Source organism: Phyllobates terribilis, unplaced genomic scaffold, assembly GCF_046119375.1.
Source record: "Phyllobates terribilis strain yellow unplaced genomic scaffold, ASM4611937v1 Scaffold_5__5_contigs__length_657084704, whole genome shotgun sequence".
Lineage (NCBI taxonomy): Eukaryota > Metazoa > Chordata > Amphibia > Anura > Dendrobatidae > Phyllobates > Phyllobates terribilis.
Window position 1 is genome coordinate 58521633 of NW_027362765.1, and position 20159 is coordinate 58541791.

General features: G+C 43.6%; 1 protein-coding gene across 1 annotated transcript in view; it reads right to left on the reverse strand.

The window, feature by feature from the left end:
* LOC141271447 (uncharacterized) overlaps positions 1-20159 on the reverse strand; it is a 139222-nt gene that overhangs the window by 18185 nt on the left and 100878 nt on the right. The window contains exons 18-23 of the mRNA XM_073681520.1: positions 12646-12762; positions 12337-12516; positions 10586-10709; positions 10405-10502; positions 7622-7712; positions 851-1757 (exon numbers count right to left, since the gene is read on the reverse strand). Coding sequence (XP_073537621.1) covers positions 851-1757; positions 7622-7712; positions 10405-10502; positions 10586-10709; positions 12337-12516; positions 12646-12762 — 1517 coding nt within the window. The remainder of the gene's footprint in view (positions 1-850; positions 1758-7621; positions 7713-10404; positions 10503-10585; positions 10710-12336; positions 12517-12645; positions 12763-20159) is intronic.

Below are 20159 nucleotides of genomic sequence, written 5' to 3' on the forward strand. Positions count from 1 at the left end.
TGCCCTTCAGAACTGGATGAGGAATGCCACGCAATCCCAGGCACGTTTAAGGGAGGTGAGAGGCACCAAAGTGTGACGTCAGACCATTCTAAACCATTTACATCAGCGTGGTCTGCGTGCTAGACGACTTGCAAGGGTACCTGACCAAACCACTAGGCACAGGGTTCATCGTATTGCATGGGCCAGGGAGCATCAATGTTGGACAAGGAACCAGTGGGCCTCAGTGCTGTTCACTTATGAATGTCGATTCACGCTGAACAGAAATGATGGTCACCACTGATGTTTCCGTGTTGGCAGGTGTCTCGTCAATACAGAACTGCCCTACACTTTGTGAATGGCGCAATGACAAGCCCCTACTAGTTAAGTAACATAATTAATCCAGTCATTGTGCATCTGCATGAACAACACAGATCTAATTTCATCTTCATGGACAACAATGCTCCAGCTCATCGAGGTCGCATCATTAGTGAATGGCTGTTGGAGACTGGCCTACCTCAAATGGAGTGGCCTGCATCTTCTCCAGACCTCAATCCCATAGAAAACCTATGGGATCAGCTGAGTCTCCGTGTAGAGGCTCGTAACTCTGTACCCCAGAACCTCAATGACCTGAGGGCCGCCTTTCAAGAAGAGTGTGATCCCATGCCTCAACAGACAATAACTCAACTTGTGAACAGTATGAGACGTCGTTGTCAAGCTGAATTTATACTCAAAACCACACCCCATTGATAGTTACATACATTTACTATTAACCAGATAGTATTGTAAACTGCATTTCCTCTCTCTTTTAGACTGTCAATATTGTATTTTTTCGACTATGACAATAAAATGGTTTTAAAAATAGAAAGGCTACTTCCCTTTGTGAATTTTCTGATGTGCAATAAAATTCGGTTTCCGTGTAAAACATTGCCCACATTCTGAACATGAAAATGGCTTCTCCCCTGTGTGACTTCTCATATGTGCAACAAGATTTGATTTGTAAAGAAAGCTTTTATCACATTCTGAACATGAATATGGCCTTTCCCCTGTGTGACTTCTCATATGTGCAACAAGATTTGATTTGTGTGCAAAGCATTTCTCACATACTGAACATGAATATGGCTTATTCCCAGTGTGAGTTCTCTGATGTATAACAAGTTGATTTTTGACTGTAAAACATTTTCCACATTCTTGACATGAAAATGGCTTTTCACCTGTGTGAGTTCTTTGATGAGTAACAAGATGGTCTTTCACTAAAAAACATTTACCACATTCTAGACATAAAAATGGCTTCTCCCCTGTGTGAATTTTGAGATGTTTATCAAGACTCAATTTAGATGACAAACATTTCCCACATTCTGAACATGGATATGGCTTCTCACTTGTGTGAATTTTCTGATGGTGAATCAGATTTGATTTCTCTTTAAAACATTTTCCGCATTCAGAACATGAAAATGGCTTTTCCCCTGTGTGTATTCTCTGATGATTAATAAGAGAATTTTTCACTGAAAAACATTTCCCACATTCTGAACATGAATATGGCTTCTTTCTTGTCTCAGCTCCTTGATGTTCATCATCCCTTCTGTTATTTTTGGCTTGCTTAACTATCTGTGATGATTCAGAAGATAGGAGCTGTTGGAAAGGATCAGATAGCGGATCTTGGGTTAGAGTTGTATCTGGAATACTGTCGTGCTCTTCATAAGCACCCGGTGTGACACTATGAGCACATGCTGTAGAATCTGAAAATATCAGATGTGCCTCTGATTTGTTGGAACAGTCATCTGCCAAGAATAAAACTAAATTTATTATTCTTCAATAACATAGCTTATGTATTAATTATTAGAATATTTATACATTTTACAAGCATGAGTCACAAATTATCCACACTGGCTGCAGAATTTATTTTAAGACATAATCTACCTGCTTTTAAATACACTTTTACCATCTGTCAACTTGCTTACACATCTCCTCATCGAAAAATATTTCGGGCTGCGCAGTGAGCCACGAAGTCATCGCTGTCTTCATCTCTTTTTTTAGAAGTGAATTTTCAACCTAGTAGGGCTTCTTAATTTGGTTTGCCACATAATCCACCATCACTCTTCTATCCAACAGAGTCAGTTTGAGTGCCGCTCAATGTTGTCATCAGTTGTGGAAGTGGACAGGTGTTCGGTTGGATGACAATTTTCGAAATCCTTGAATTTCTCTATACATTCATACATACTTCTTCGCGACAAGAAACTTTCTCCATACTGTGCACACAGTCTTCAATAAATAACAGTACCAGGAACATCCTGAGATCACAAATCAAAGCTGTTTTTTCATGCAAATTGTGAGGGAAGTCATTGTTTCTTGCACTGCAGTCACAATGAACTGATTTTATAAGTTTAAACCTGTACAGCAGTGACTGGGAAGACAACGACTTTGTATGGAAAGCTCTGATAACCGTGCGACTAACAGAAGCTTTATTATGGCCAGAGTGCAGAAAATTTTAACTCACCCTCATATAGCATTTCTATCCAAATTGTAGTAAAATTCAATTAATGATGGCAACAGTAAACATCAAAGTAGGGACTTAAAGATTATGATGTTTTACAGAAAGCCAGTGTGAGGCCACAGCCACAAACGGGGTATCAGTAGCGTAGCTGCAGGGGAGGCAGAGGGTGCGGTTGCCCCAGGCCACTTGTTTGAAGGGGCCCACCTGGAGCTAACGACATTCCCACAATCATGGTTTGTGTAGGCACCTCATACACTGTAGGGACTACTGTGTGGGGGCCCTCATACAATGTGGGGCCCTCCTAAAGTGTAAGGTAAGGTTTTAATACTAGAAACAAGTAAGGACCATCCCGATAGGTACACCTTGTCATGGTGGGATGGCTTTCATGCCTTTTTGATCAAAATAGCATTAACTAAGTACCCTATGTTTACACATATTATTACTATTTACTTACTACATGGTATATGCTCATTTTGTTTTCTTTTCTTGGGTTTTGTCTGTGAAATGGCCACAGTGTGAATTTGCTCTTACACTTTGCATGTATAATAACTTATGGTTCTGCTCTATTCTTTGCTTTTGTGTACAGAGGAGCTGTGGGAACCACCACAGTGTGTATAGAGGAGCTGTGGGCACATTATACTTTGTATAGTGGAACTGTGGGCTCATTATACTGTGCATAGGGGAGTTGTAGGCCCATCATGCTGTGTAGAGGGGAGCAGTACATGAGAAGATTCAAGAGACATTATTAAATGTGAAGCGGGCACTTAAACATTATTGTTATAGGGGCACTCAGAGTATTGTGACAGTCAAAAGGTGCGCATAAGGCATTATTACTTTCTAGGGGCAAAAAGTACACACTTTCTAGAGCATTTGCACAGGGCATTAATATTTTCTAGGGAGCAATTTTACCATTTAGAGGGCACAAAGGGGAACATTGGTGGCCTTAATTATATGGGGCAGTAAGAGTAGCATACTTATTGTGCCAAACTGCAGGACCAATAATAAGGACACATACTGCAGCAGTGGCTCAGTATTGGGGTATCAGCAGGATGAGACATTACTGCAGGTTGGAAATGGATGGGGATGGTGCTGGAAATGTGAGAAGTCAAATGTGTCTTTGTTGTAAACTCTACAGACAAGTCCTGGCTGAAAAAAGTTATCATGTCGGTCTGAGACAGATGGAAAAGACGGGTAAAGTGAACAACTCCATCAAAAAGAACGTCAGCTATAAGTCACTATCTGTAAGTGTACTGTGATCTCTTACATGTTCTACCACTAAAAGGTCACCATATGGTGATGATATCAGTGTTGAACCTTGTATAGTGATTTATTTTCAGTCGCAGCATGATCATCTGTTGAGGTTCCCCTATACCCACTGTAGTTGTAATCAGGGTTACCTGGTTAAAGGCCCACTCAGATGTTTCATTCCCCCTGAGCTGAACCACTAGCTATGCCTCAGGATATATAGAAGGGTTACAAGAGGCAATGAGGGTCCTATCAGCACAGTGTGTTTAAAACATAGCCCAATAAAAATTGTTCAGAGATTAATCCATTAATGAAACAGCCTATATTAATTTTTGAATTAATACCGCTAATCAACATAGCGGTAGGAGGGCTGATTTTTTTTTTTTGTGAGATGAATTTTAGTTTTGAATGACACCATTCACTTTTTGTTTCTTTTTTTAACAGCCTTCGCCTCGATCTCGAGCCATAGCAAATTGATGGATGGACAATCAATCTTGTGCAAGCCTAGATAGGTCTACCAGAGTATTTGTCACTGAGTTGCTAGAGGTGTCTGAGGGAAACTATGGAACTGCCCAACTCAGGGACTTAACTCTTAAAGGAGCATTTGAAAACGTGACTATGTTAAATGGGGTTCCTCAGGAGCTGGGAGCCAATAGTCGGTTCCCTCATTTTGCTATGAATGCGTATTTTCTATATAGAGTAGCCAAGACAAGGGGTGAGGTGATAGAGCAGTTACTGGTGCCAGGCCCCTATAGACGCAGCGTGCTAGACATGGCTCATTCCCATGTGTTGCATGGTTACCTGGGGGCAGATAAGACACAGGAACGGATTCTCCAGAGGTTTTACTGGCCTGGGTACTACAGGGAAATCATGAGCTATTGTCGTTACTGCCCCACATGCCAACTAACCTCCCCAGTGGTTCATTTCTGCAGTCCCCTAGTACCGTTGCCCATCATCGAGATTCTATTCGAGTGTATAGCAATGGATTTGGTGGGGCCCTCGGTAAAGGCTGCAAGATGACATCAATATATGATGGACTGGTGGAGAGGTTTAACAAAACCTTGAAGGCTATGTTGAAGAAAGTGATGGAGAAGGACGGCCGAGACTGGGACTGTCTGCTTCCCTATCTGGTATTCTTAATCAGGGATGTTCCCCGAGCTTCCACAGGCTTCTCCCTATTTGAACTACTCTATGGCCGACACCCTCAAGGACTCCTGGATGTGGCGAAAGAGTCCTGGGAACTTGAGACCACACCCTATAGAAGCGTGGTAGACCATATCACCCAGATGCAAGAGAGGATTGCCAATGGGATGCCCATTGTGAAGGAGCACCTCCTCAAGACACAGTAAGCACAGTCCAGTGTGTATAATAGTTCGGCCAGGGTGAGACAGTTCAATTCTGGGGATCGCGTACCACTGGCACCAGCCCACTGGGGAGAGCAAATTCTTGGCCAAGTGGCAGGGCCCCTATGAGGTGGTAGAGAAAATTGGTGAAGTCAACTATAAAGTCCACCAACCAGTAAAGAGGAAGACCTGCCAGGTTTACCATGTTAACCTGATTAAACTGTGGCAGGACAGAGAACCTGCGGAAGCTCCTCGTCCGGTGGCCAAGTCCGAAGTCAGCTTAGATGTTCACGTCATCCTGAACCCTCATCGGATTCCAGAGACTCGACTGGAGGTGATCTCAAAAGAGGTGAAGCGAATGCTGAATCTAGGAATCACTGAAGTATCCAAGAATGGCTGGTCCAGACCCATAGTGTTGGTGCCAAAACCAGATGGGGAGTGGCGGTTCTGTAATGTCTATAGGAAGCTCAATGAGGTCTCGAAGTTCAACACCTACCCTATGCCTAGGGTAGATGAGAGCTAAGACCAGCTCTGTACATCACCACCCTAGACCTCACAAAAGGATAATTGCAAATTCCCCTGTCCAAAGAGGCCAAGGAAAAGGCTGCCTTATCAACACCAGACGGATGTTATAAGTACGTCAGGATGCCATTTGGGTTGCAGGGAGCTCTGGCCACTTTCTAGAGAGCCATGGACGGGTTCTTAGCACCTCATAAAAAGTACGTAGCGGCCTACCTAAATGACATGATCATATTTTGCCAGGACTGGGGAAGTCATCTTAGCAAAGTTCAGGCAATACTTCATGCCTTAAGGAAGGTATGCTTTACCATCAACCCAAATAAATGTGTTATGGGGATGGAGGAAGCTAAAAGAATGTTTGGCCATCAAGTGGGGCATTGAACACTCTGAAGTATTACCTGTTAGGTCGAAGCTTCAGGTTAGTGTGGAACCATTGCCCACTGAGGTGGATGCGAAAGAAGAAGGGAAACAATGCCCGAGTAACTAAGTGGTTCCTAGCCCTACATAATTTTAGTTTTCAGGTGGAGCATAAGCTAGGGAAACAACATGGGAATGCAGATGCCCCTTGAAGAGTCTATTGTATGTGGGCAGAAGGTGCAAAGCCCACCGGCTTTGGACAGAGGGGTATGAAAGGTGGCAGCTGGACAGGTGGTGGATGGGAGGTATGTGTCCCTGAGATGCCAAGCCTCGGTGATGTAGGACCATGAGAAGCAGGTTTCAGCGCACATGGTGCAGAGAGGTGTTTTAATGGGCCTGGAACATGGGTCCGGGTTTTACGAGCAGCTGAAAGAGCTGGGTGGGATAAGCTGCTCACTTACCTCCAGTCCAGGCCTTGGAATGACCGATTTAAGGCAGCTGTTGCTGTCTCACTTGGTCTGTGTGTATGTGTGCAAGGTGAGGAGCCTTTGCATATGCTGCTCAGATGCTGTTGGGAGTCTGAGAGTGAAGGAATGACATTTAAACTGGTGAGCTTGTGCTTTCTATGGACGGTTTATTTTCCATTTTTGTTCTGTGATACATTTTGTATCTTGAAGAGGCTGTTTTGTCAAACCAGACGGTTTATGGACATTTAATAAACTGCCCGTTTGTTTTGAACTGACCAACTGAATCCTTGTGGGTGAACCAGCGTCTACCATAGAGCCGATCCCTCACAATGCCAACCATTCCTTAATATACTTATCTACTGTGTGTAACGGGTTTCATAATGCTTTGTTAGCACAAAAACAGTTGTATTAATTTATGCATGGTGGTATGTTTAACCCCTTTGCAACAATTTTCTCATTTGCATTTTCGTTTTACTTGCCCTTCTTCCAAGAGCCATAACTTCTTCATTTTTCAAGTGCCATATCTACATGACAGATTGGATATTATAGAGAGATGAATTCTAGTTTTGAATGACACCATTCATTTTACCATACAACATACTGGAAAACAGTAAATTTAATTAAAATTGTGTTTAAATTAATTTAAAAAAATGGAATTCCGCTATTGTTTTTTGGGTTCTGTTTTTACAGCATTTATTGTGCTGTAAAAATGATCAGACAGCATGATTCTTCAGGGCAGAATAATTATAACAGTGCCAAACTTGTAAGGTTTTTATATTTAAGAAATATAAAACAATCTGAAAATGTAAAAACAAAATAGTTTATGTTTCCCTTTTCTGGGACCCTAAAATTATTTTTTTCCTTCACTAGAGCTATATGAACTCACATTTTTATACCATTTTAAAGGACACAAAATATTTTGATAGTTTTTTCACATTTTTTCAGGAGTGGCAGCGATTTTTGTTCACAACTTAGTGGACTTGTACCTACGATCACTTGACGTAGAGAAAATTATGGTTTCCCATGAAGCCCTGAATTTTTTTTTCTTTGTAAAAAAAAGACCCCACTATTTAATTCGGCAATGTAAAACTTTACTATATATGTATCTAGCTTTTCTACCAATCACAATATTCCTTGTAATAAAACCTAAAAGCATAATTGCACCAGACAGTGACTAGGCAGAATCTGTGACTTCTCTACATTTAGTGGTCACCACTCACCTGAATTGCTGTCTATAGATATCTCCACTTTAAACCACTCGTCATCCCTCCCATATGCACCAGCAGTATTAATAAAGTTCAGATCTTCAGCCTGAAACAAATATTGTAAAAGTCACAGACAGATGGAGAACTCGTATGAAATGATTTTGAAAAACAGGAAAAAATCCTAAAATAACATGACGATCAAACCTTACAGCCGTAGTTATCACATACAAGTGCTTCTCACTAAATTAGAATATCATCAAAAAGTTAATTTATTTCAGTTCTTCAATACAAAAAGTGAAACTCATTTATTATATAGAATCATTACAAACAGAGTGATGTATTTCAAGTGTTTATTTCTGTTAATGTTGATGATTATGGCTTACAGCCATGTGAACACACAAAAGTCATTATCTCAGTAAATTAGAATAATTAACAAAAAAACACCTGGAAAGGCTTCCTAAGTGTTTAAAAAGGTCCCTTAGTCTGTTTCAGTAGGCTCCACAATCAAGGGGAAGACTGCTGACTTGACAGATGTCCAGAAGGCAGTCATTGACACTCTCTACAAGGTCCCAGAGTTCCAATTTTCATTTGGAAATCAAGGTCCCAGAGTCTGGAGGAAGAGGGGAGAGGCCACAATCCCAGCTGCTTGAGGTCTAGTGTGAAGTTTCCACAATCAGTGATGGTTTGAGGAGCCATGTCATCTGCTGGTGTAGGTCCATTGTGTTTTATCAAGACCAAAGTCAGCACAGCAATCTACCAGGAAATTTTAGGACATTTCATGTTTCCCTCTGCCGACAAGCTTTTTGGAGAAGTAAATTTCATTCTCCAGCAGGACTTGGCACCTGTCCACACTGCTAAAAGTACCAATACCTGGTTTAAAAACCACAGCATCACTGTGCTTGATTGGCCAGCAAACTCGCCTGGCCTTAACCGCATAGAGAATCTATGGGGTATTGTCAAGAGGAAGATGAGAGACACCAGACCCAACAATGCAGATGAGCTGAAGGCTGCTCTCAAAGCAACCTGGGCTTCCATAACACCTCAGTAGTACCACAGGCTGATCGCCTCCATGCCACGCCGCATTGATGCAGTAATAATGTTTTCATTTATATAGCGCCAACATATTCCGCAGCGCTTTACATTTCAGACAATTTACAGACATTATCTGCACTGTCCCCATTGGGGCTCACAATCTACATTCCCTATCAGTATGACTTTGGAGTGTTGGAGGAGAACATACAAACTCCTTGCAGATGTTGTCCTTGGTGGAATTTGAACCCAGGACCCCAGCGCTGAAAAGCTGCAGTGCTAACCACTGAGCCACCGTGCTGCCCCGTAATTAATGTACAGTAATTGATGCAAAAGGAGCCCCGACCAAGTATTGAGTGCATTTACTTAACATACATTTCAGTAGGCCAACATTTCGGATTTTAAAAACATTTTTCAAGCTGTTGTTATAAAGTATTCTAATTTACTGAGATAATGACTTTTGTGTTTTCATTGGCTGTAATCCATACTCATCAACATTAACAGAAATAAACACTTGAAATAGATCACTCTGTTTGTAATGACTCTATATAATATACGAGTTTCATTTTTTGTATTGAAGAACTGAAATAAATTAACTTTTTGATGATATTCTAATTTAGTGAGATGCACCTGTAGTGGCAGGTCTCCTTTATAAATCCAACATGTCGGCTTCTAATTATACCCAGAAAATTGTGAAAAGATCAAGACAACATCTAATGTCTATGATCAGCTTTATCCTGTCATCTCCACCAAGTATAAAACATACAATAAATGGCCACATTATTAGAGACACCCATCTAGCATCACTTGGACCTCCTTCAGCTTTCAGAATTCCAGAAATTTGTTAGGTCATCAATCCCAGTAAATGTTAATTGTTCTACAGCAGAATAATGTCCCTTGAGGACAAGATAGCTTTTTACAGTAGTCATAAATGAAATGGAGGTACTGGCATGCTCTCAACAGCCAATTCTACCTATCTGGGGACTGTGAAGACTGAGGAAGCAAGAAAAACATCACTGTCATGTTCCTGGAAACTATCCTAGACTATATGGCTCTTGTGGCATCAAACATTGCTCACAAAGTCTACGTAAGAACGTTTGATAAAGAGTTGTTCGCTTGCACACTATAATTATTGCACCAGCGTTGTATTCAGCTGCAGTACAGGAGTGTGCATCGCCTGTTCTTAGAATGATTGTTGATGATCTTCTGTCACTCCTTTCTCTGGTGAGTTAGGGCTCTTTCAGACATCTATGATCATTGGTCTGATCTTGGCTTACAGTTACAATACATGGACTGATTGCACGCCTCCAGAACTGAGCATAGCGGCCTCATAGAAATATATGAAGCTATCACGTTCAGGTCGGGAGACCAGCAACCATTCCGATCTAAGATTGGACCAATGATTATGGACGTCTGAAAGAGCCCTTTCTTATATTCAAAGGAATCCTCTTTTGCTAAATAATTTTCCTCAACGACAACAATCTCAAAACCACTGAAATTACAAAATGTTCAAAATCAATGAAATAATTTGATTTTCCTCTTTAACACTGCAAGTGATCCACAGCAAGCTGAGCAGTTAGTTTTCCACTGTATCCAGAGCACTAGCCAAATTTCCATTTAGGAAAATCTCAGTCAAGAAATGGCCGCCGTCACTAATAAATTGGCCGTTCTGTGTACAATACTGGTGGATAAAACAAAACTGAACATAAGACCTTCACAGCCTTCTACAAATCATAGGGGAGATTTCATGACACCTTCTCTCCATCTACCTGATCACCCTGAGGAACATCGGGATCTTCTTGTTTACACTCCTGTGGAAGAAGGGGACGGGGACATCTCTCTGGTGTTGTCCTCTCACTGGAAAGAACTGGAGGAAACATATACAGGGACTTAATTAATTCTTTACATACAGATAATTATAGGCCGTGTGTATTTAGTCCTGTCTATTACCTGGTGATGCGAGGGGCTGTGGAACCTCCATCATGACGTCCTTGTACAGATCTTTATGTCCTTCTAAATACTCCCACTCCTCCATGGAGAAATAGACTGTGACATCCTGACACCTTATAGGAACCTGACACATACAATGATACTGTCATGCCCCCGATCCATTCTTAGCGTTACTGTACAGTGGGTACGGAAAGTATTCAGACCCCTTTAAATTTTTCACTCTTTGTTTCATTGCAGCCATTTGGTAAATTCTAAAAAGTTCAGTTTTTTTCTCATTAATATACACTCTGCACCCCATCTTAACTGAAAAAGAACAGAAATGTAGAAATTTTTGCAAATTTATTAAAAAAGAAAAACTGAAATATCACATGGTCATAAGTATTCAGACCCTTTGCTCAGTATTGAGTAGAAGCACCCTTTTGAGCTAGTACAGCCATGAGTCTATTTGGGAATGATGCAACAAGTTTTTCACACCTGCATTTGGGGATCCTCTGACATTCTTCCTTGCAGATCCTCTCTAGTTCCGTCAGGTTGGATGGTCTCTCCAGAGATGCTGAATTGGGTTTAGGTCAGGGCTCTGGCTGGGCCAGTCAAGAATGGTCACAGATTTATTCTGTAGCCACTCCTTTGTTATTTTAGCTGTGTGCTTAGGGTCATTGTCTTGTTGGAACGTGAACCTTCGGCCAAGTCTGAGGTACACAGCACTCTGGAAGAGGTTTTCATCCAGGATATCTCTGTACTTGGCCGCATTCATGTTTCCTTCAATTGAAACCAGTCGTCTTGACCATGCAGCTGAAAAACACCCCCATAGCATGATGCTGCCACCACGATGTTTCACTGTTGGGATTGTACTGGGCAGGTGATGAGCAGTGCCTGGTTTTCTCTACACATACCGCTTAGAATTATCACCAAAAAGTTCCATCTTCGTCTCATCAGACCCGAGAATCTTATTTCTCATAGTCTGGGAGTCCTTCATGTGTTTTTAAGCAAACTCTATGCAGGCTTTCATATGTCTTGCACGGAGGAGAGGCTTCCGTCGGGTCACGCTGCCATAAAGGCCCAACTGGTGGAGGGCTGCAGTGATAGTTGACTTTGTGGAACTTTCTCCCATCTCCCTACTGCATCTCTGGAGCTCAGCCACAGTGATCCTGGGGTTCTTCTTTACCTCTTTCACCAAGGCACTTCTCCCACGATTGCTCAGTTTGGCTGGACGGCCAGTCTAGGAAGAATTCTAGTGGTCCCAAACTTCTTCCATTTAAGGATTATGGAGGCCACTGTGCTCTTAGGATCCTTGAATACTGCGGAAATTCTTTTGTACCTTGGCCAGATCTGTGCCTTGCCACAATTCTGTCTCTGAGCTCCTTGGGCAGTTACTTTGAGCTCATGATTCTCATTTGGTCTGACATGCTCTGTGAGCTGTGAGGTCTTATATAGACAGGTGTGTGCCTTTCCAAATCAAGTCCTATCAGTTTAATTAAGCACAGCTAGGCTCCAATGAAGGAGTAGAACCACCTCAAGGAGGATCACAAGGAAATGGACAGCATGTGACTTAAATATGAGTGTCTGGGCAAAGGGTCTGAATACTTATGACCATGTGATATTTCAGTTTTTCTTTTTAAATACATTTGCAAAAATTTCTACATTTCTGTTTTTCCAAATGGCTGCAATGAAACAAAGAGTGAAAAATGTAAAGGGGTCTGAATACTTTCCGTACCCACTGTATAATGTCCCAGCATTCCCAGCAGTGTCACCTCTCCAGTCAGCAGCTCAATCATCTTGTAGGTGAGTTCTAGGATCTTCTGGTCATTGATGTCCTCATGTATTAGGAGGTGAAGTGGAGGCCCCGTGATTGGGCTCAGGTTTCTTCCCCATCCCTCAGACACAGGGTCCTGACAGTGATCACTAGAGGTCTTCTTCACTACTGTGTAATCCTGTTTATGGAGAGACACATTAATAAATCTCACTACAGACATTTCCAGAGTCCTCACCTCTCCAGTTCAGTCCATCTGTTATTCCCATAGATAAGAATGGTGTAATGTGACGTCTTCAGAATCTCTCACCTCTCCAGTAAGCCGGAAGAGGATCTCTAGGGTGAGGTGTAATATCCTCTCCACCATCTTGTCCCTGTCGCTATCCATCCTTGATGGGTCAATCAGAAAAATTCTCTTATATAGAAGATCTCAACTAAGAGGATCCGATATTGTGGAGGCCTGAATGGGGGACAAGATGAGCTGATGTAACATCATAAAGAACCAATGTAAAGTACTATTCAATTAACGGCTCCTTGATTATCTAGGGCAATACAATTATGGAGATATGAAACTTGTGTATTTTTTTTTATTTCAGTGGTAAAAAAAAAAAAATTTAAATGCTGTAAAAAAAAAATGTTTTTTGTTTCTATTTTCTGACCTGGATAATGCTTATATTTTACCATGGATGAAACTATGTGAGGGATTATTTTTCATTGCTGAGCCAAGTTAATTTACTCACTAATATAGCACTGTCATAATCCGCAGCACATTACAGACCTCATCATCATCGTCCCCATTGTGGCTCACATTCTAAACTCTCTATCAGTATGTCTTTCTGGAGTGGGAGGAAACTAGAGAGCCCAGAAAAAAAACACGCAAACACGAAGACAACGCATACAAACTCCTTGCAGATGTTGCGCCTTGGTGGGATTTGAATCCAGAAACCCAGTGCTGCAAAGCAACAGTGCTAACAACAGAGCTGTTATGTCCGCCCTAATGTTTTTCTTGATACTAGCTGTGACACATATGACATTTTGATCTCTATTTATGACATTTTTTTTAGCAATGCATTCTGGCGTTTTATTGTTTTTCTCATTACAGCATTTACTGTTCGGGTTCATTACTTACATTATATTTCAAAATAATGGACTATGGATGGCACTATGCCAAATATGGGGTATTTACAATTTTTAATTTAATATTTTTCACTTTGTCGCTGTCGGTGATTATGATTGAAAAAGCATAAAACAAGTTAATATACAGACACAGCGATAAAATAAATCAGTTACACCAAAAACATGAGTTAGTATGAGTCTAATGTGTATGTGCACGTTCACACTGTGGCCACTAACAGAAAAATATAACCTAGAATAAAAACAATGTCTGGAAACCCAACAGTAAGTAAATAGTGACACAGAAAGACATCAGGTACTTTTTGATCACAAAAGCATAAAAGCCATCCCACCACGACAAGGTGAACCCCGTCAGGATGGTCCCTAACTCTAGTAACTCACCTCACTACATACTAGCAGGCCTCAGAGTAACTAAGGATCCTGGTTCTTACTCCTGTTATTATTTACTGACTGTCGGGTTTCCAAACATTGTTTTTATTCTAATTTATAAAATAAATAAATTCTATCTTCAGTAATGGGGAATCTCCACATACCTCCACCTGCAGAGCCGCCACCACATATATGGCTGTTCTGTGCGCACAGGACCTGTGATGAGGTCACAGGAGGGGAGGAGTCAGGGGTCACATGATCAGGGGCCTCAGTGGATGCAGGACTCTGCTGTGCTGGTTGTCATGGTGCTGGATGAGGTGAAGGTTATGTGTGGGGTCAGGAGGGGTTTACAGTGTGGATGTAGCAGAGCCGCGCGTGTACGAGGTGTACGGAGCAGAGCCGCGTGTGTACGAGGTGTACGGAGCGGAGCCGCGCGTGTGTACGAGGTGTGCGGAGCCGTGTGTGTACGAGGTGTACAGAGCGGAACCGCGTGTGTACGAGGTGTACGGAGGGGAGCCGCGTGTGTACGAGGTGTACGGAGGGGAGCCGCATGTGTACGAGGTGTACGGAACGGAGTCGCTCGTGTACGAGGTGTACGGAGCAGAGCCGCGTGTGTACGAGGTGTAGGGAGCGGAGCCGCGCGTGTACGAGGCGTGCGGAGCGGAGCCGCGCGTGTACGAGGCGTACGGAGCGGAGCCGCGCGTGTACGAGGCGTACGGAGCAGAGCCACGCGTGTACGAGGCGTACGGAGCGGAGCCGCACGTGTACGAGGCGTACGGAGCGGAGCCACGCGTGTACGAGGCGTACGGAGCGGAGCCGCACGTGTACGAGGCGTACGGAGCGGAGCCGCGCATGTACGAGGCGTACGGAGGGCAGCCGCGCGTATACGAGGCGTTCGAAGCGGAGCCGCGCGTGTACGAGGCGTACGGAGCGGAGCTGGGCGTGTACGGGGCGTACGGAGCGGAGCCGCTTGTGTACGGGGCGGAGCCGCGTGTGTACGGGGCTTACGGAGCAGAGCCGCGCATGTATGGGACGGAGCCGCTCGTGTACGAGGCGTACGGAGTGGAGTCGCGCGTGTACGAGGCGTGCGGAGCCGCGTGTATACAGGGTGTACGGAACGGAGCCGCATGTGTACGAGGTGTACGGAGCGGAGCCGTGTGTACGACGTGTGTGGAGCGGAGCTGTATGTATACGACGCGTGCGGTGCGGAGTTGTCTGTATGAATGATGTATGCAGGGCGTGTGACTGTCATGTACGGTGGAGTTATGTGTGTGAACGACATGAATGAAATTGAATGTGAATGATGTGTACGGAGTGAGGCCTTGTTTGTGTACGGTGCAGAGCCGTGTGTGTATGACGTGTAAGGAGTGTAACGCGTAACTGTAGTTCAAAGTTTGATTTGGCATCCGAACTTGACCCCGAACTCAATAGAAGTCAGTGGGGACCCGAAATTCGGTGCTTTAAAATGGTTGTAAAGTTGTCATAGTAAGAGCTAGGGGGCTGCAAAAGGAAGCTAAATGGGGGTAAGAGCAGAACAATTGCACTGCAAAGAAATGTGGATAGAGACTTAAAGTAACACAGTATAAAAAAAAAGAAAAAATTATAATCTTGAACCAGGAGGCGAAGGTCCAAGTGGAGGTGGAGATGTAGGTGAAAGAGACGTAGGAAGAGGAGATAGCCAACACTGTTTTTGTGTTTTGTTTTATTGATTATTTTGGGGGGATACTCTGAAAACAGGCAGTGTAATTATCTTCTGGCCACTCTCTCTCTCTATATATATACTGGTCGTATAATACTCTGCACTTTTTTTGGTGAAAACTATGAGTAGAGCACCAAATAGGGGATGTGGCAGTGTTGCTGCTGATGGTGTAGCTGCTGCAGGGAGAGAGAGGACGTGGTCGATCTGTACCTACTACGTGCCCAAATGAAACAACTTCCTCTGGTGCATGCAGGTGACAGGATGTTCTATGTAATTTCGTAGGCACGAGTACTGCTGGATGAATGGTGAGGCCAGAACAAGTAGAGGTGGTTTTAGATTGGATGGCTGAAAGTGCCTTCAGTTCGTTCACTTTGTCTTCCACCTAGGCCCCTGCTGAAAGCGCAGATTTTGCAACTGCGGCCCATCGGCATCTGTCTTCCACCTCACCTGCTTGTAAATCAGGCAAACAGTCTGAGCTCCAAGTCATGCTTCAGTCACTTTTTGATAACTCTGCTGGCTATGGTATTGTGGGCCGTCCACCTCGCTCTCCGCCACCAGTGGAAGACATTGAGTGCACTGATGCCCAACTACTTGTTCTGTTTGAGGATGAGTACGTGGGAGGAATATTGCAAACAGTCAGAGGACCACTGCAGCACATCTCTGATGCTGATGAAACACAGGTACCCACTGCTGCAGCTTCCTGCTGTGTGTAAATCGGCAAGGAGGGCAGGGCTGAGGACTGGGTATAACATCATGCTGTGGATTATTTTTATTTTTTAGGGACCATTGATTCCATGGTTCTGTTTATGAGGAGGGTTCACATACAAAACACAAATAGAAATTACAATGAACAAACTAATAGTGACAGAGAAGTACAGAGGGGAGAGGACCCTACCATTGTGGCCTTACATTCTACAGGATAATGGGGAAGGAGACAGTAGGTTCGGGGTTTGCAGCAGCTCCATTGTTGGTGAGGTGGCAGCGGGGTCATTGCAGGCTGTAAGCTGTTCTGAAGACATGGGTTTTAAAGTTCCGAATGTAGGGGATTATCGGACTTGTTGGGTCACAGAATTCTACAGGATGGGGGATACGGAGGTCTTGGGAGGACCAGAGATAACGTAGTTGGAGATTAGTTAAGAGATATATGGGTGGGAAAAATTCTTGACACTGTAAGTCAGTGTTAGTAGCTTGAAGTGGATATGTTATGAAATTGGGAGACAATGAAGGGTTTTGCAGAGGGGAGAAGTGGAAGAGTAGCGAGGACAGAAGTGGATTAGTAGGGCAGCAGAGTTAAGGACAGACTGAAGAGGTGCAATAATATGATGAGGGATGATGAGGTCGTACACCTCACATGGAGTCAAGGCCATCCGAGTGATGTGAGCAGTTTGGAGGAAGAGGTGGTGGTCATGCTGACCAGCTGCACAGCAAAAAAGGGAGGAGGGTGGAATAGCTCCGTGTCCGGCCCCTAGCCAGTACGTTGGCTGCTACTGGCCACCGCGCCGACGAACTGAGCACACCAAAGCAAGCTCGAAGGAGCTCCCTGACAATACACGGGTGATTTGCACACTGTGCATTCAGAGACCGAAGTGAGGCATAAATGTTCTTAACCTAAGCACCACCTGCATGGCTAGGCATCTGAATTCAAATTAGGAGCTGCAGTGGAGTACACACCTGAAAAACCAGGAAAGATCTGAACCTCCTCCCTTTTCTGGGGTGGTCTCTGCCTCTTCCTCCACCTTCCAAGCAACAGGGCTACCTGTCTCGCCGCAAAGAGAGGATCTGACTGCACCACCACCAGCAGTGTCACCGAACATCTCCACACCATCCCACTGAGCGTTCAGCTGTACAGTCATGGCCAAAAGTTTTGAGAATGACACCAAAATTATATTTTCACATGATCTGCTGGCCTCTGGTTTTTATTAGTGTTTGTCTGATGTTTATATCACATACAGAAATATAATTGCAATCATATTATGAGTACCAATAGGTTATATTGACAGTTAGAATGAGTTAATGCAGCAAATCAATATCTGCAGTGTTGCCCCTTCTTCTTCAAGACCTCTGCAATTCTCCCTGGCATGCTCTCAATCAACTTTTGGACCAAATCCTGACTGATAGCAGTCCATTCTTGCATAATCAATGCTTGCATTTTGCCAGAATTTGTTGGTTTTTGTTTGTCCACCCGTCTCTTGATGATTGACCACAAGTTCTCAATGGGATTAAGATCTGGGGAGTTTCCAGGCCATGGACCCAAAATCTCTATGTTTTGTTCCATGAGCCATTTACTTATCACCTTTGCTTTATGGCAAGGTGCTCCATAATGCTGGAAAAGGCATTGTTGGGCGCCAAACTGCTCTTGGACGGTTGGGAGAAGTTGCTCTTGGAGGACATTCTGGTACCATTCTTTATTCATGGCTGTGTTTTTAGGCAAGACTGTGAGTGAGCCGATTCCCTTGGCTGAGAAGCAACCCCACACATGAATGGTTTCAGGATGCTTTACAGTTGGCATGAGACAAGGCTGGTGGTAGCGCTCACCTCTTCTTCTCCGAATAAGCTGTTTTCCAGATGTCCCAAACAATCGAAAAGGGGATTCATCAGAGAAAATGACTTTGCCCCAGTCCTCAGCAGTCCACTCCCTGTACCTTTTGCAGAATATCAGTCGGTCCCTGATGTTTTTTCTGGAGAGAAGTGGCTTCTTTGCTGCCCTCCTTGAAACCAGCCCTTGCTCAAAGAGTCTCCGCCTCACAGTGTGTGCAGAAGCACTCACACCAGCCTGCTGCCATTCCTGAGCAAGCTCGGTACTGCTGGTAGTCCGATCCCGCAGCTGAAACAGTTTTAAGATACGGTCCTGGCGCTTGCTGGTCTTTCTTGAGTGCCCTGGAGCCTTTTTGACAACAATGGAAGCTCTCTCCTTGAAGTTCTTGATGATGCGATAGATTGTTGACTGAGGTGCAATCTTTGTAGCTGCGATACTCTTCCCTGTTAGGCCATTTTTGTGCAGTGCAATGATGGCTGCACGTGTTTCTTTAGAGATAACCATGGTTAACTGAAGAGAAACAATGATACCAAGAACCAGCCTCCTTTTAAAGTGTCCAGTGATGTCATTCTTACTTAATCATGACTGATTGATCGCCAGCCCTGTCCTCATCAACACCCACACCTGTGTTAATGGATCAATCACTAAAATGATGTTAGCTGCTCCTTTTAAGGCAGGACTACAATGATGTTGAAATGTGTTTTTGGGGTTAAAGTTCATTTTCTGGGCAAATATTGACTTTGCAAGTACAGTAATTGCTGTTAAGCTGATCACTCTTTGACATTCAGGAGTATATGCAAATTGCCATTACAAAAAATGAAGCAGTAAACTTTGGAAAAATTACTATTTGTCTCATTCTCAATACTTTTGGCCATGACTGTACATTCCCCAAACACTAGACCCCATAATCCCATATTCTTCATGTGGCCTCAGAAGTGATTTTTCAAGGGAATCTGTCAACCCCCAGGGCGATATCAGACCTCAACTATGGCGCCGGAAAGTGACAGTGACCCCCCGGCGCCTGTGCAATAGAAACCTGCGGCGCAGAGCAGAGGTAGACGGGGCCGGGATGAAGCAAAGCGCGCTTTATGTGAGCGGCGCTTTGCAAATGCCCGGAAGTCAGGGAGCCCAGTGCACGTCACAGGGCCTGTGACAGGGCCCTGTGACAAGCAGGGGAGGGGGGATATGATAATTAAGCAGAGAGGCGGGGATTTAGGGGAATAATAAGCACATAGGCGGGGATTGCTTGGCGTTCCCCGGACGCCAAGCCAGTGGAAAAAAGAATTGATTAAAGTGCTTTTCTCTGCAATCAGACCTCTGCTATGGGCCATCCAGGTAAGTATAGATTTACTTTTCTATCACCTGTATGGCCATAGTAGAGGTTTGATATCGCTCAGAGGGATGACAGATACTTTGGGATCATGGGAACCACAGTACATGGTTCCCAGCCTCCACTACTTTTCCAGACAGGCATTCCCTGCCTGCATGAACATATTGAAGACAAAATCAGGTGTGCACTGTGCAAAGCCATCAGTGTAAAAGTCCACATAACCACCAATACATGGACCAATCAAGCACGGGCAGATACGTTATATCTTTCTAACTGCCCACTGTTAAATGTTTTGGTACATGTCCTACTACCACCGGGGATTGCTAGATGTTTTTTTGATGTTTCTCTGTACATGTTGCCTCCTCGTCCTACTCCACTTCCGTCGAGTTGCTTCACATTAATCCTACAGAACTGGAGAGCAGAGTGTGAATTAACTACAAGAGGAGAAGTGTTCTGAGCAAAGGAAAGATCTCAGAGTGAGTAAATAAATAACGAAATAGCAAATAAAAAATAAAGTAATTACTCTTAACAAATATACAGCCTATGTACTAAAGAAAAGCTAGAGAGGTGCAAATTATAGCAAAAAAACAAGTCAAAAATCCTTAGCACAAAGCTCACAGACTGGCTCCAAACATCAATACAATGTCAGAACATCTAAACAAATCTATCACCAGCAGGAAATGCCCCCTGGGTGACAGATTATGAAGCTGTACCTAAAAGGTGATAGGTGGACATATGAAAACATCTATGTTAAGC